Raw genomic sequence first — 17,227 nt, forward strand, 5'->3', positions numbered from 1 at the left:
TTTATTGCCCATCTCTAATTGCCTTGAACGGAGTAGCTTGCTACGCCATCTCAGAGGGCATTTAAGAGACAACCACATTGCTGTGGATCTGGAGTCACGTGTAGGCTAGACCAGGTAAGGACGCCCGATTTCCTTCCCTAAAGGACATTAGTGAACCAGATGGGTTTTTACAACAAATTGATGGTGGTTTTACCTATACTGTCTCACCTGACAGCTGAAAGAGAAAGCAGTAGGGTGGGTGAAAATAGTCAGGATGTAAGGGAAAAATATTAAAACAATGTTTAATCGGGTTTGCACCATACTTAACAGAGGACAACCTTTCAACAGATTCTGGATATCTTAATAACTAAGCATACTGGAAACCATGTTTACTGTATATACATCCTTAGAAACACGCTGGATCAAAGATTTTTCTTGAATTTATGTGAAACCTTTCACATCCTCAATGTTCCAATGATTTTTTTTATAGTATAGAGACTGTTATGCAGCCAAAAGTGGCAGCCAATTTCAGCATAGCAAGGTCCCGCAAACAACGATGAGATAAATGATCAGATAATTTGTTCTTATGTTGACTGTGATATAAATGTTAGTCACAGCACCAGGAAAACTTCCTGTTCATCTTTGAATACGGCAATGGGATGTTTTATGTCCTCCTGAACAAGCACATGGCCTCTTACTTTAACCATTCAGTCAGTGCTACAGTGAAGTGTCATGTTTGTGTAGGTTATGTTCTCAAGTTCTTAACTTATAACCTTCTGACTCAGGCTGAATGTTGCCACCAAACTATGCTGACACAGTTTTTATATTATCATCAGGTCAGATGACTCATATATTAAGATAATTGAGAAGAAGATTTGGGGAATAAAAATAATTTGACTGTTACTTCACTGAATTTTTGGGGCAACATTTAGAGATCAGATTTAACCATCACAGATATCGTTAAAGAACTCTGACCAATCAAGTCAAATATCCATGGGTAAAATCATATTTTCCTTTTATTTTCCAAAATAAAATGTCTTTTTTTTTTTACTGCCCACTTGAAGGCCCATTTTCCTGCTTATCTGAGCCTTGATGTCTTGAACATTTTATAACTTTCCTTGCATTCTCAGAACAATTACATGTTATAAAATACTAGGAATGGAACATGTCCAAGAGTGGGGCAAGTATGATTTAAATACTTCTAAATGGGATTTAATCTGTCACATTTTTATATCATAATTCACATCTGTCGCAGAATTGCAAAACACCAGATTATTTTCAAATCGTCTCCATCATTTTTCGCTTGTAAGAATATAGCATTGAAGTGTCATGGGCTAAAATAAACTTAAGCAAGCATATCAAATGTGTTCCCATGTATAATACTGTTGATTTGACAGGACCTTAACAAATCTCTGTTGGGAATTTGTCACACCGATGCAAAACAGTAAATACGAAGGCATTTCTGCCAATTTTCCTGCTTGTCTTAGGACTTGATCCCTTGAAAATTTTATAATTTCCCTTGCATTGTCAGGACAGTTGTTACATATTGTAAACTATTTGAAATGGAACATGCCCAAGGATGGGGCTTATGTGATTTAAATGCATCACAACAGTTTCCAGCTGTTTGAATGAATGAACCAATTATCAACTGAAGTGAGACAGACACACCAATGCAGTACTGAGGGTGTGCTGCATCTTTGGAGGTGCCATCTTTCAGATGAGACATTAAACCGAGGCCCTGTCTGCGCTCTCGGTTGGGTGTAACAGGTCCCACGGCACTATTTCAAAGAAGAATAGGAGAGTTATCCTCTGTGTTCTGGCCAATATTTGTCCCTCAAACGACATCACAAAAACAGATTATCTGGTCACTATCACATTGCTGTTTGTGGGAACTTGCTGTGCACAAATTGGCTGCCACATTCCCTACATTACAACATTGACTATACTACAAAAGTACTTCATTGGTTGTAAAGCACTTTGGGAGGTCCAGTGCTGGTGAAATTCTTTTTTGTAACTCAGTGGCCGTGCTCAGCTGTATCTCCATGCCTTTTATGGGACTAGATTAAACATGTGTTGTCTTTGGTTGCTTTTACAGTGGACGGCACGAGATGAAGAGCAGTAAACTATGGTCAGCTAAGCCTGCAGTGATTACGCTGATAAAAATCATTCAGTCAGGCTTTAAGGTGCAAATTATATCCATGAGGAACACGAATTGCTGGTTTACACATGTCAGTTCTTTGAGCTAAGACTATGGAAAAGCTTAGAATTTATTCAAGTTCAGTGGTTGGCTTTTGATCTGATAAAGCGGGGTCAGAGTGCTTTCATTTTACCCATACTAATCCTACTTCTCACCCTGTAGTCACTGGGCGTGAAAACAAAATTGTTAATATCTTCTGCCTTTTAATTTTTACCATCATTCACATACACAAGTTTCAGCTGGTGTAAGCAAAGGATCTATCCACGACTAGATCTAATATAAAGTATAAGTCCATATCCATTGCAATCGTCAAAGATATCAACAGCTGGGTGATGTACAGCCCCCACCACTTACACTATCCATAGTTATTACAGGCAGCCACCTGTATCAGGAGAATAGCACTAACCATCAGCCAATGTCATAAGGGTCAAATACAAAGACATCGCTTACAAGATTTACCTGCTAGTTAGCTTCAAGTTCTCTCAGATTTGCGTTGCAGTCACTTTCAATTTTTTGGTGATTGATTTTCCAACTAATGGGAGGGAGGGGGAATGTTTTAAACATTTTTGTTCCTCTTCAAGAAGAAAATTATCCTGAATGTTGAAGGTTTGTGGTTACTTAGTGATCTGAGTGTTGCCTGGGTGATTTTGTGTGGATCACCCTTAACAGTTTATAATTTTATTTCCCCAATTTTCTCTTTTCCCTCTTCCTTTTCACCACTTTAAACATTCACATTCAAAGTATTATCTTTAAGTAGGACAGACACCATCTATTCGTGCTAATCCTTCACTGGTCAATCTGGCAGGAGGTGCATTAGAACAATGTGAATGAGAGCCTACTCCTACCAATTTTCTATTATTTCCACAGGCAATTTGGCAACAATTGGCTAATCTGCTTCTGAAGCGAAGCACAAAGGCAGATGTCAAGTTGAATCTAGGCGGTGGAGGGAGGAAGTGGGAGGGTTAGTTTTAACTCCCAGTGGGTTTTGGGTTGGCACTGCAGATTGAGTGCAATCTGCACTTGCAGGCCGAAGAGAAGTCCCGGAAGACGGGGGCTGTCGGCTGGCACTAAAGGAATGTGCACTGGTCCAGGTAAATGACAGTGAGCAGGGTATTGCAGGAGAGAAGTGGGAGGTGTCTGGGGAGGGGAGGCTGCAACTTTGCTTGTGGAGTCCAGAAGAGCCCTCCTGCTCATTCTGGCCCAACAAAGGAAAGGTTCCCACTTACAGCAGAGAGCCACTTTATCCCCCTGTCAGCTGCTTTCACCTGGCAGGAAGGCTGCATGGTTTCCTCGCTTAGGCCTGGGTTAAGCTATAATTGGAGTCCCAGGAAACAGTTTGTTTTTATCCACCCTGCCTTGTCCCTTCATACTTTTAAACACCGAAAGCAAATCAGCTTGTAATCTCCTTAGTTCTAATGAAAATAGCCCCAATTTTTCAAGTTTCTCTTTCTGTTTCTATTTCCTCATGTCAGGCAACATTTTAGTGAATCTACTGTAATTCCTAGTGAGTCAAACAGCTTTCCTATGCCATTGGGCCTAAAACTGCATGCAGTACTCTAACTGTGGGCTTATAAAGGTTTTATATAGACTCATTTCAAATCTTAAGTTTTATATTCTATACCTCTTGCCAATGAGTTCAGTTTTTCATTTGCTGTTTTTATGATCTAAGCCATTTAAGGTGCTGCGTTTAATCTCTTGCTAATCTAAATCCTCAAATCTCTCCACTGTTCCAATTCACCCAACCTTCCTCCATTTAAAGTATAATCTTTACTACTTCTTGACTAAAGTAAGCACTTAACATTTACATATATTGAATTCCATCTGCCACATTTACCCATGCGACCCTAATCAATATCCCCTTGTAGTTTCCTTTGGTCCACACAATTATTTATTCCTATTTTAGTATCATCTGTGAATTTAGCCAACACTCCATCTCATTGTACATCTGAATCATTGTACAGAGTGAACAGAACACTGTGCGATACTACTATCTACAGCCAACAACTCTGAGAAACTGTCCTAACTCCTGTTCTCTGTTTCATCCCTTGCGATCATTGTTAATCCAGTTTGCCACCCATTCCCTAATTTCATCTTCTGTAATTATCTTCTGTGTGTTAACTTGTCAAAGGCTTTTTGAAAGTCCATGTCCACTGCATTTTCCCCCATTCAGAGGAAGCTTTATTTGGATTTTATAATGGGTATCGACAGTAATACCAATGTGTCATGCGGTGCTATTTCATACCCGCTCACAATTGGTTTAAAAGTCACTTTATCTAGCTATACCAGCCCTGTTGCGCTCTCTAATCCCAACACTGATAGTAGCTGGTGCCTATCCTGCTCATTAGAAAAAGTAGCTATTTAAAATTGAGAAGTCTTGAAGTAAATCAGGAGAAATTATCTCCACTGGTTGTTAACTTGAGGGGATAAACTTAAGATACTCTTAAGATAGTCATCAAAAGAGCAAAGGATTGTTACGACAGTGAATGCATTCCTAAAACAGTCATGATGGACAAATCATTGACAGCTTATAAAAAGGAAGTGGATGCATATCTGAGGCAAAAATATTTAACAGTGTATGGGGAAAGGGCAGGGGGTGAGACTAAGTGGATAGCTCTTACAGGAGTTGGCGCAGGCACAGGGGGCCTCTGCTATAATAAAGCCAATCCAAAGCATATACCAATGTTTGCAGTGGCTTAACAGGTGAACAGCTGCCATATAACCTTGGAACACTCCAGCTAATTCAGTGTTTACGTTGCAAAGCCCTTCCAAGGAGTGGTTCTATAATACAAGCTGGTGGTGTAATTGTCTCCTCCTTATATTGTATTGTGAGCCTAGATTTTATGGCCCTGATAAAGTTCAGACCTGAATGTCTAATATTGAATGCAAAGCAGCCAGAGGTCAAAGGGTGAAAACGGGCATTAAATGGGTGCTGCGCTAATAAGACACACCTGTTTGAAAGTACAGTTTAAGCATGCAGTTTTGGTTTCAATTGCTGATTACCATAATTTGAATTTGCTTGGAGGTGCTAAAACAGAAACATCTGCAAGTTTAACAGTCTAGTGTAATTTATGTGGAAAAGTACATGTGGGTTCCGCTCACCCATTTTCACCGAAGATGTGAAGAGGGCTGGCTGACGCACAGCAGCAGGTTTCAGGATGGCTCAGGGACCAAGTGAGAGGATGGACTGGTTCTCCAATCCAGCGCTGGAGGTCATGGTGGAGGGATGTCCAGCACCTGCAGTAAGGGAGAAGTCCACCTCTCCCCTAAAGCAGCTACTGCTGCTTTGCCTGGCATCATCTCCTCCTTCCATTCCTCCTGCAGACCAAGGGGGGACCTCAAGCAAGACGCTAATGACCCTTTCCCTTCATGACTGCTGTAAAAGCATCGAATGAGGTCGAATCGCACAGCACTCATTCTTTTTAGATGGTGCCCTCAGAGAATTTCCAGAATAAATGTTGATGAGTGTTGGTGGAGTCTTGACAAGGAAGTCTTCCAAAGTGTTTCAGAAGCCCTGTTCAAACATCCAGCAGCAAGTGAACAGTAAAAGGTGATGTACCTTTAAGTAGCCTCTGCAATGACTAGTTTGCTGCCAGTCAGCCAGTCACTGTTAGAGTTTGTTAGGTCAAGCGTTAGTAGGGTGGCACAGTGGCGCAGTGGTTAGCCTCACAGCTCCAGGGACCCGGGTTCGATTCTGGGTACTGCCTGTGCGGAGTTTGCAAGTTCTCCCTGTATCTGCGTGGGTTTTCTCCGGGTGCTCCGGTTTCCTCCCACAAGCCAAAAGACTTGCAGGTTGGTAGGTAAATTGGCCATTATAAATTGCCCCTAGTATAGGTAGGTGGTAGGGAAATATAGGGACAGGTGGGGATGTGGTAGGAATATGGGATTAGTGTAGGATTAGTATAAATGGGTGGTTGATGGTCGGCACAGACTCGGTGGGCTGAAGGGCCTGTTTCAGTGCTGTATCTCTAAACTAAATAAACTAGTCACCAAAATGCTTTGTATCCTCTCTAATGAGCACTAGGAGCAATTTAAGTGGTAGTCAGCTGCTTAACGATCTTCCAGGTAGCTATTCCTAGCACCAGCTTCAAATCCTTTACCAAGATGATGTTTTGCACTAAACACAGACTAAACCAGTATTTCAATTTAAGACCCCATACCGCAGAGGCACTTTTGCACCTAAAGTATCCAGGGAAAACATTTATTGCATGCAATTTTGCATGGTCAGCTCAGTGGCACCATTAGTCATAGTACCGTGTGTAAGGAGGAAACTTGACATGGAGCCAGAAAATTGAGCTTTTGGTAAAATCTAAGAATTGCAGAAACTTAGAGTAATTGGCAGCATTGGAGGGCAATTTTCTTTTTGCAACCTTTAGAAAAGCTCAAAAGACATTACAACCTTTGTCAATTTTTAAGACAGAAAATGAAATAAAGAGGAAGGAAAACTAGCTTAGAGGGACTAAACAAAGTCTGACAAATAATCGATCAACCCTCTGTTTGGCTGCTTAAGTGGAGCAGATGCTGCATGAGGTAGAGATGACAAGTGGTGGCCTTGTTTGCCACTGCAGTGTATTATCTCTAGGGGTTAAGTGTTACAACATGCTTTAAAGGAAGTGAAGGCAATTTTGAGGCTCCAGGTATCTTTGGAGTGGATGGCCCAGCACTGCATTTAGCTCTCTGCTGACCTGGAGTCTGTGAATTGTCAGGTAGTTGTGCAGATATGGTTGGTGGTGTCATGGTCGGTGCAGTCATTTTTAAAAATTGATTTCATGGGATGTGGATGGTTCTGGCTAGGCCAGCATTTATTGCCCATCCCTAATTGCCCTTGAGAAGGTGGTGGTGAGCTGCCTTCTCGAACCGTTGCAGTCCATCTGGTGTGGGTACACCCACAGTGCTCTTGGGGAGAGAGTTCCAAGATTCTGATCCAGCGACAGTGAAGGAACGGCGATATATTTCCAAATCAGTAGTATGTGGCTTGGAGGGGGTCTTGCAGGTCTTCGTGTTCTTACGTGTCTGCTGCCCTTGTCCTTCTAGGTGGTAGAGGACGTGGGTTTGGAAGGTGCTGTTGACAGAGCCTTAGTATGTTGCTGCTGTGCGTCAGTGGTGGACGGAGTGAATGTTTAAGGTGGTGGATGGGGTGACGATCAGGCAGGCTGTTTTGTCCTGGATGGTGTTGAGCTTCCTGAATGTGGTTGAGCCGCACCCTCCAGGCAAGTGAAGTGTATTCCATCACTCTCCTGACTTGTGCCTTGTAGCTGGTGGGACAGGCTTTGGGGAGTCAGGAGGTGGATTACTCACTGCAGAATTCCCAGCCTCTGACCTGCTCTTGTAGCAACAGTATTTGGGCTCTGCTGGCTGTTGATAATCCTGATACACCTTCATTTACCTCTTAGAGCATGCAATATTGTAATCGGAGTCATTCCAAAGTACTGTCCAGTGTTAAGATTAGCCAGGCCTTAATGCATCACATTCATTCCATCATATCTATTGCCACAGCTTCCCTTGGCAATTGGATTTTTTACAGTTTTTATTCCTCTGAAAAGGTAATACATGTGTACCTCTGCAGAATGTGAGAGCACTCAGGGCAGTAGCAGAACACCTGTACTGCTTGCTTTCTTGCATCGGCCATCTTCCTCTTCCTCCAAAAAGAACAAATATCGAGTGATTCCCAAAGAAAAACCTATGGGGGCACTACTGTTCTTACAGCCAAACAATAGCTGTGCAATAGCAGTTTCCACAATGGTTCCAAACCACATAAGTCAGAACAGCAGGAGACAAAAAGTTGAAACACATGCAAAAATGCTTAGCAATCTTTTGGCAAGGATCTTGAAATCCACCTGCAACCCTGCTCACCCATATGTGAGAACACTGGGAAACTGCATTTGTGTCAAAATGACCAGGGAACTTCCTGACCGTTTCAGGATGAAGTTTCTTGTACTTCTGTAATCCAGAACTGGAAATCCAATGTTTTTCTGATTGGTTACACCAAAAATCTGACCTGACCGACTCGAAAATCTAGCTTATTGCATCTATGAAAACTACTTTGAGGTCGCAGTTTTTTTTAAACTGAGGAAGATTGGAAGATTCATACAGGCCAACAAAATCAAAATGGTTTTGCTGAGTTAAGCATAACTGGTGTGGGCACTTCAACCTCCCACAGCTTTAAAAAAAAAACATGGGTATTGGTTTCATAAGAGAGCCTCCTCTTTCGATGGAGCGCGCCCCAATCGAAAAGGTTCTGTAATTTATTCATTTACTTTGCTGTTTTGCTGCCAACTTTGGAGCTGATGCTGCCAGGCAAATAGCAGAAGACATGTGGTGTAAATAACCCTTGGCAGCAATCATTGACTTTCTTCCTCAACAACCCAGGCTAAGATTGAAAATACTCAAAGCAGGCAATTGTGCATGTAGATTAATGTCTGCTGTCACTCAAACTACATCTTGTTATTGTGTCTGTTTTTGAAATTATTGGCCAATTTTTTTCAGCTTAGTACACATTGATCTAAATAATCACCCAAGTTGAAGCACATGGAAGAAAATTGGATGGAGTACTGCACACGCGTAAAAGAGCCTGCCTGATATTTCCATCCATTTAGATAATAGATGGGTGGGCTTTATTGCAAGTATGCGATTCTCTTAGTGCTTTTTTGGATGGTGTTTTCTTTATTCATGTATATAATAGAGGCCTGGTTTTGGTCTATTGAGCAAGATTCTGTCCCAGACCCCATGGTGGCACTGCCTGCTGGTAACAGAAAGAGGGTTCTGTCTGCTTTTTTTATTTATTTTTTCTTATCTTTGCCTCAGGTCACAACAAAGCCAGTTACGATGGTGACATCCAGCAAAAAACAAATTGCTGAGTGGCCAGCATGTGGATTTTTCCGTCTAATTTTAATTTGCCAGGATGATTTTCTGGATGGATCTATTTGGTGACATACCCCACCCACCATTTTGCAACCAGATATTTGATTCTGTTACAACAGGGGCATACTGCTCCTTTAATGGGGGTTGGGGGGGGGCTGTGGGGGGAGGAGGTTTGGGTACAAAAAGAGCACTAGGAGTCAATAGTCACACTCTGCAGCACCAAGCTGTTCCCTTTTTCTGAGCGTCTGTGATAGATTGCATGTCAGAACATAATCTGCACTGTTGACCTGATCTTGAATGCAGCCTGTATTTACAAGCTGTGTAAGGTTTTCCTTGGGGAGTAAATCAGTCTCAGCGATGCACAAACGCTATTAATGGAAAATGAACAATAATGTGCTGAAGTAGAGTCAGAGGACACATTGCATATTTCCCCTATGCAGGTCTGAGGTAGCGTACTATTGCAGCAATTCACCAAAACAGTGATGGCTTTTGTTGTAGCATAATAGTACCATTTGCAGTTCTCTGGTAATAGCTCTAAAATGTTCCTTATTTTCTCAATCGCTTTCTTAATAGAAATGGGGCAAATGCCTTAAGTATGATATTATACATGTTTGTGTATGTGTGTATCTATACCTATATATAAAATAATTTCTGTTTTAAAAATGTTATGTACAACAGAAAGGATTTAATTCATTTTAATCTGCTTTCTTTCTGACTGAATAATACAACTGATGGTGAAAAGTATCTAAGAGTGCTTATTGACATAACAGGCTCTGTCTTGCAGAATGAAAAGGTTCAAACGTTGATTATTACCATGTTTTGTTTTTCTGTTTTCATGGAATCTCAAATGTAACACATATGAATTAGTTTTTTTTTGCAAGTTTATAAATTGCAGGTGGAGAGGGAGGGAAACACCATTCTGCTGTATGTCCTTAGCATATAATTATTAGGAGAAATAAATTGAATAAATATTAAATATCAATTCCAAATTTTATCAGCTACAATTTTTCCAATTTTTTTCCACTTCATCCATTCATCTTGCCTCATTTTAGCTGCTTCACACCTCGTCGTATTTCACAGCCAAGTCAATGGAAAAGCAGCTTGTTCCCAGCTTTTATGCTTCTGGGAAACCTCAAAGAGGCGTGTATGTAAGAACAGCCCAGGTAATTTGGCCCCCCAGCTTTAGTCACTTTATCATGAGGAATTGCCCTTCATCCACTTAGCACAGCTTCCTAACAACATTGCTAGGATTGTGAACTTTGAATGTGGGGAATTATGCACTCAAGCCTGCATCCTGCCATAATCGAGCAGAACATCTTAAAGCACAAATCTCCACACAATGCTGCCAATTACTGAGAAATCCTGAATGTTTTCTTTTACATCTGAAATTATACAAATTATATGCTGCTGAACCTTGATGATTAAGAGTCTAAATAATTTTTTGTGACTTAAGCGGTTCTAACCCAATAATATAATGTAGTAATAGCTAATTTATCCAACAGTTGTGTGTATTTACATTTATTCTTCATCCTATTACTTGCTGACCCCAAGCTGCACACTATCCATGCCAATAAGGGAACTCGGTGACTGACTTCAAGTTCCTCAGCAAAGCTGCAGTGAAAGAAGCTACAAGAGTGTGTAGAGGAGCAGCCTGCTGATTGTTTACCCTTATTCCGTTCTTGACTGGTCCCCAGTTGTTACTTTCTAATAGCAATGCAGCTGAGTGTATAAAGGCAGGGTGCCCAAGTTTTTGGTCTTGGGCCCATAGATATGTGGGCATGCATCAAGTTTTAAATCCATGTTCCCATTAACTGGCATACATCTCAAATGGCAGATCCATCATTCCATCAATGACATGGTCATGCTAAGAATGACCCTTTGCAAATTTGCAAAACCATTAAATTCAAACAAGAAAAACCAACAAATGCGCATTATAAACACAAAGTGGAATGAGTTACATGAAGATCATAGGGCAGATTGAAAATTTTAGGTGCCACAGTTTGGATACCCCTGATGCAGAGGATCTGGGGCATAAGCTTGAGATGTACAAGACCATGGTGCAGCATGTTGGTGCCCAGTTTGCTGTGGCTCCTTCTCCGGGCACTATATCAATGCTTCTCTTAAACACTGTTTTAACGTTACAGGCAGGATTAATAGGAATACTATTATAGGGAGGAAGACTGTTATTTATCTTATCAGCAGTTTAATGGCATGTCTCTGTTAAGAAAGGAAATCATTCAAGGAGGCATGGTTTTTAAAATATGCAAGTTTCTGTCAATTTTTCCATTTTTAGATGGGCAATGAATTTCTCCTTCAAATGATGATCTTTTATCAATGATAGTTCTGTTCCCAGTTAGCTCCCAAATATAATGTGATTTAAAGGTATTCAGCACTCGGTCCTCTCCACCTTAACAGCAGATAGCAGTGACAAATTGATACCACAGTATTTCTCTTCTGCAGTCTTAACATAAAACGGGCAAATGATGTTCCACTGCAGAATTCAATTTCACAGTTCAGTTGGGTCCTTGATTACTCTGCCAAATTCAGATTAATGTGCATTTAACTAACATGGATCAGGGGACTCTTGGCAGACAGCCAGTAGTGGTGCTGGCAATTGATAGCAGTGTTGCGTTTTATGTCCTGTCCATCCGCGAGCACCGCTGGTGAAAGTGATTGATTAAGTGAATCAGTGGCTGTAATTATTTGCAATTGTGATACATCATGAGGCAGTGTCTAAAGCCTTCCACTGAGATTGTGTACATTCTGTCATAAAGAGGTTAGACCATGTCGGTAGGGATTATTGGGTTTGCAGCAAGCAGTAAGATTTTCAAAAGAATATGAGTATAATTGGATTATCCGTTAGTTTTTTTTTGTATTATAGGTGGATTATGAAAAACTACAAAGGGGTGTAAGTCCTGAGATGACTTGGTCAGACACCTATCCTCGAGGCCCATCAAAACTACCTCAGTGTCCAACTAACCCCATCTACGCAACATCTAGCCATTATTTTCCATCATCATACTGCAAACCACCTCAATACTACAATACGTCTCCTCAGTCGAATTTTCAGTACGTTAACCAAGGCGCTTACCAGTATCCAAGCTGGAGTTCATCGACACAACAGCAGCCTGCACGTGTATCCCATGAGCAGTTCAGAGCTGCTCTGCAGCTTGTAGTTAATACTGGTGATCCACGGGAGTACTTAGAAAACTTCATCAAGATCGGAGAGGGCTCCACAGGCATTGTTTGCATTGTAACAGAGAAGCACACTGGGAAACAAGTAGCAGTGAAGAAAATGGATCTAAGAAAACAGCAGAGGAGGGAACTGCTCTTCAACGAGGTTAGAGAAAATGTCTATTTCATACATGTGAATGTCTTAGACTCGATATAAACTAATTCCTAAAACTTGATATTGAGCCAGTGAGATTGATTAAAATTAGTTCTCTGTGGTAATATCTGACTAGATTTTCCCCATCAAGACAATATTATTTTCATTTCATGGAGACGAACACAGAAGGTAGTGAACAAAGCCCCCAGCTGTTTCCGACATATAAAAATAATTATATGTATGTTACAGTTGTGGCTTAGCTGTGTTTATGGTACTTCAGTATAGATTGCAATTAAAATACCTGCTGAAAGCCATTTGACATTTCTGCATATGTGCTAATGCAAATTGAAAATGTAATTGAGCTCGGCTGCTTCATTTTTTTCCCCTATGGTTTACAATCAATTACTAAATGTTTCGAACTTTCAGAACCAGAAGTCGTCCTGTTCTTAGCTTTGACAATTTAACATTCATGTAAAAATATGATGGGTTCTGAGGATAAGGTTGTGCAATTTTTAGACCTAATGTAAAATATTCTATATTATTTAATCTGCAATTGAAACTGGAAACAGCAAAATTATTTCAAGTACTATAGGTGTCCTTTTGTGTTAGCGTAGATAGCTTAAAAACTGCCAACATGCAACGATTCGAACTGCAGCAATAAAAGTAAAAGAATTGTAAATGCAGTAAATCTTGAGTAAAAAGAGAAAATGCTGTAAGTACATAATTCTGTCAGCTTCTGGAAACGGGTAAAAAAAAGTTAAACTTTTGACGAGCCTCAACCCACAAAATGTTAACTTTTTCTTTTGGCTGTTAACATACCTCCGACGCGATGCTGCACTTAATATTTTGTATTTTAACAATGGTTTTTTCCCATTATTTTATCTGAATCCCAAGGTAATCCTCCAGTATTCTCATTATCATCCATCGGCTCTATACTGCAGCCTTCTGAATTGACACTGTTAATATTGTCCTCCAGAGTTCATCTAGGGTCTTTTTTAAAAGAAAAGGATTAGGCTCAGTGTTTTTAAGGTAAATTTCCTCCTCTCATCATCTTGCCCCACCATATCTCTACAACTACTTCAGCCTTATATCTTCAGCCCTATCCTTTGGTCTTCTGGCTCTGGTCTTTTGCACATATCACCATTTTTTCAGCCTGCCATTAGCGACTGAACTTTCAATTCCATTCGCTGAAACTCCCTCCCTATGTGCCTCGAATTCTCCCTGCACCTTTAATGACCTTACAAAACCTATCTCTTCGATCTAGCTTTCAGCCACTCCTAGGGCTGGATTTTGTGCTGGAGGCGGGCATCCAGGTGCCAGGCCAAAAAGGCCGGTGGAGCCGCCCCTCAGCAATTTCTCGGCGCCAAGCTGGAGCGATCCTTCGGTCTTTTCACGTGCAGGTTTCAGGAGGCAATCAGAGGGCCGGCAGCTCAGCGGTATCGGCAGCGCCACCGGGAGTGGAGGCCACTGCTGCTACTGCAGAGGCCTCAGACCCCTGCCCAGCGGTGGAACCCCGGAACAGAGGGGGGTGGGGGGGTGGTGAATTGGTTCCCGGTGAGGGTCCTCCATGAACCACATATGGCCCACGGAGGAGGGACCTTCCCCACACCACCCTCCCCCCCCCCGACCAAGACCGCAGGGAGGGTGCCTCGTTTTACAAGGTGTCCTCCCCGCTCAGTGGAGGCCCCCGCCCGCCATGGGTAAGATCCCAGCAGTGGTGGGAAGAGGCCCATAATTGGCCGTTAATAGGCCACTTAAGGGCCCCAATTGAACGCTGGGTGGGAAGGCTGTCTTCAGCCTGTCCCCTGCCTCCGGGAAGATTGCTTGGTGACGGGCCCTCCGCCCCGCTGCATCTTGTCCCCACACACACACCCCCCACCCCCTCCCGTCACACGTCACAATACTCTGGGACTCCCCCTCACCCCGCCTCCGATCCTGGCAGGGGGAGTTGTGGGGGTGGGGAGACCCGTAAAATCCATCTCTCCCTCAATGACTCAATGTCCACTTCCTCATTTTTTTTTTTCTGATCACCTTGGGACTTGTTTTTACTTTTATAGGCATTGAAATATTAAAATTGGTGTTCATCAAGAGTAAGTTTTGGGTGGGATTATAAACTTTGCAGATGTTATGAAACTTAGTCAAGTAATAGATAGCGATGTCAATAGCTTTAGGCTTCAGGATGACCGCATGGCAGATGGAGGTCAATGTAGTCAAGTGTGAAGTGATGCATTTTGGAAGGACTGATTATGGAAAGACAGTATACAGTAAATGGCACGATTATGAGAAGTGCAGATGAGCAGCGAGACCTTGGTATCCATATAGGGATGGGCACAAATGCCGGCCTTGCCAGTGAGTTTTACATCCCATAAAATAATATAAAAAATACACAATTCCTTAAAGATGGCAGGACAAGTTGATAAGATGATTTTAAAAATGTGAATTGCTTGGGTTTATAAATAGAGAAATAGAATATAAAAGCAAAGAAATTATGCTCGAACTTTATAAGTCACTGGTTAGACCTCAGCTAGAGTATTGTGGGCAATTCTGCACCCCCACACTTCAGGGAAGATGTAAAGGCCTTCAAAAGGGTATAGAGGATGTTACCAGGGATGAGGAACTTCAGTTATGGGGAGAGGTTGGAAAGGTTAGGACTGTTCTCTTTGGAACAGAGAAGGTTAAGAGGTGACCTATTAGAGATTTCCAAGCTGATGAGAGGTTTTGATAGAGTAGGGAAGGAAAAAGTATTCCCTCTGGGGACTGGATCAATAACCAGAGGTCACAGATTCAAAGTCATTGGCAAAAGATCTAGATGGGAGATGAGGAGAATTTTTTTTCAGTTAGAGAGTTGTTGGGATCTGGAATGCTCGAACTGAAAAGGTGGTGGAAGCTGATTCTGTAAATAATTTTAAAAGGGAGTTAGTTACTTGAGGATGAGGACTTATAGGGCTATGGACAAAAAGCAGGGATTTGGGACTAAGCATAACTGCTGTTTCAAAGAGCCAGCATAGGCACGACAGGCTGAATGGCCTCCTTCTCTGCTGTAAGTTTCTATGATTCTATGAAATAAATCCATATTATTTCTGTAATCAATGAATGGACAATCTAGCCAGCTAATACCTTAAAATAGAACACACAGCAAATAAAATGCATGCTGAGGGTAAAGTTTAACTAAAGTTCTATTTGTTAAATACTTTTATATTTATTAATGTGGGGTAAAATTTATGCTACTGTTTCCAGGTTGAATTTCGTTGCACGCATTTGAATGTTTAAAAAGCACTTGATTTTCTAAAAGCATTTTTCATCATTTTCCAACCACAAAAGTCATTATTATGGATCAAACTGCCATCCAAAAGACAGGAGGCAGTGGCATTAGAGCTCTGAATAAATCAACTGTATTAGTTCCCAGAAGGGTTGCTGTCTCCCTTGTGCCTGGAGTTGTATGTTTGTAGTACTCAGTGTGCACTCTTCCACCTACATTTTTTTTTTCTGAAGTTTCAGGGACATTGCAAGGTTACCACTCTTCACCTTTTTATTTACCTTGCAGACCTTTGTCTGTTCTTCAATCAGCTTGGCTGCTGTAGGAAATAATTTTAAGAATGTAGTCAGCATATTCACAACACAAGTCTTCTATCTGCTTGTTTAACATCACTGAACCTTGTTTGCCTTTTTAATCACTGAGTATTTAAAAATTAGGGTAAAGCCTACCAGTTAACGGATACAAAGATTGGAATATTGATTGATAGGGCTTGCATTTCAGAGAATAAAAGGTTTTTAAATTGAGAAATTGACAAAGCCATTAAGGATTGTAATTGTCTTAATCTCTGAAGCATGCACTGCCACAGAATGAGCCCAGAAACTGCAGTTTGGTTTATTTTTCTGCTGTCAGTCATGAAGTAAGTCTTCCAACTTCCACCAAATTATCCCAGGTTAAAAAGAAATGACCATAAATGTTCTCAGATACTGCAAGACAGTGATTACAACTCGCACTTACTCTAGAAGTTGAACCGAAGGTCTGTATTTTTTCCCTCCCAAAAATAATTTTTCGGGTTTTATGTTGGGGAAAGGAAATAAACAGCTTTTCCTTTTAACTAGCTCCTTATTAAAGGAAGGTTGGCTAGCAGGAGATCAATCACCTTCTGGACCTGACAATAATGATCTTACGTCCAAGGGGTTTAAGGGATGTTTCATTTCTTTTACATTTCATTTTTGGTAGGGAAGTGGGTGGAGGGGTTAATGTATCCTGGATAAAAGGAACTTGAACAGAATTTTTGAAACTCGCTTTTAAATGTAAACTCTCACCCTGCTATCAAATCTGGCTTTCTGCAGAACTAATTATGCTCAGTGAATCTCAAAAGATGTGCAAATATGTTGCAGGAATTTTCACACTTTACTCCTCTTTAACTGCTGAATGATGCCAGAGGCCCAGTAGATGTTAGGATGTACTTAGAGATAATAAGAACTGTTTTGAAAGAGTTGCATGGATTTAAGATACTTAGCTAAGCTTAAAGTCTTTTGGTGTATCCTTAACTTTTTTCCATCTAATAATTCCTTGAAATAAGATGATTAGCTGTAAAAAGTACTAAACGTGTCTAGACCCAACATCCCAATAGCCATTTTTGGCAAAGAGATTAAAATTAAATCTATTCTGTTCTCTCTGATGCAATCTGGTAAGGTCAGGTATTAATGTGAGAATGTTAATTTGTCTGTGTTGGTTGAAGACACTGGGGGTTGAGAGCCAAAAGAGGTGTGTGTGTGTGTGCATTTATTATGCAAAGTGATGGCAGAACAAGTGAAACTGTTGAGTAGAATGATTTCTCACAATATATCCAATCTCCAATTAACTTGACATTGCCAGGAGTAACACA

The 17,227-nt window shown here is 41.1% G+C and overlaps 1 protein-coding gene across 4 annotated transcripts in view; it reads left to right on the top strand.

Annotated features, from left to right (window-relative positions):
- pak5 (p21 protein (Cdc42/Rac)-activated kinase 5) overlaps positions 1-17,227 on the top strand; it is a 225,675-nt gene that overhangs the window by 177,392 nt on the left and 31,056 nt on the right. For all 4 annotated transcript variants that reach the window (XM_068044337.1, XM_068044340.1, XM_068044339.1 and 1 more), the window contains exon 4: positions 11,916-12,374. In XM_068044337.1, the coding sequence (XP_067900438.1) occupies positions 11,916-12,374 (459 nt within the window). The remainder of the gene's footprint in view (positions 1-11,915; positions 12,375-17,227) is intronic.

Source organism: Heterodontus francisci, chromosome 13 (assembly GCF_036365525.1).
Source record: "Heterodontus francisci isolate sHetFra1 chromosome 13, sHetFra1.hap1, whole genome shotgun sequence".
Classification (NCBI taxonomy): domain Eukaryota; kingdom Metazoa; phylum Chordata; class Chondrichthyes; order Heterodontiformes; family Heterodontidae; genus Heterodontus; species Heterodontus francisci.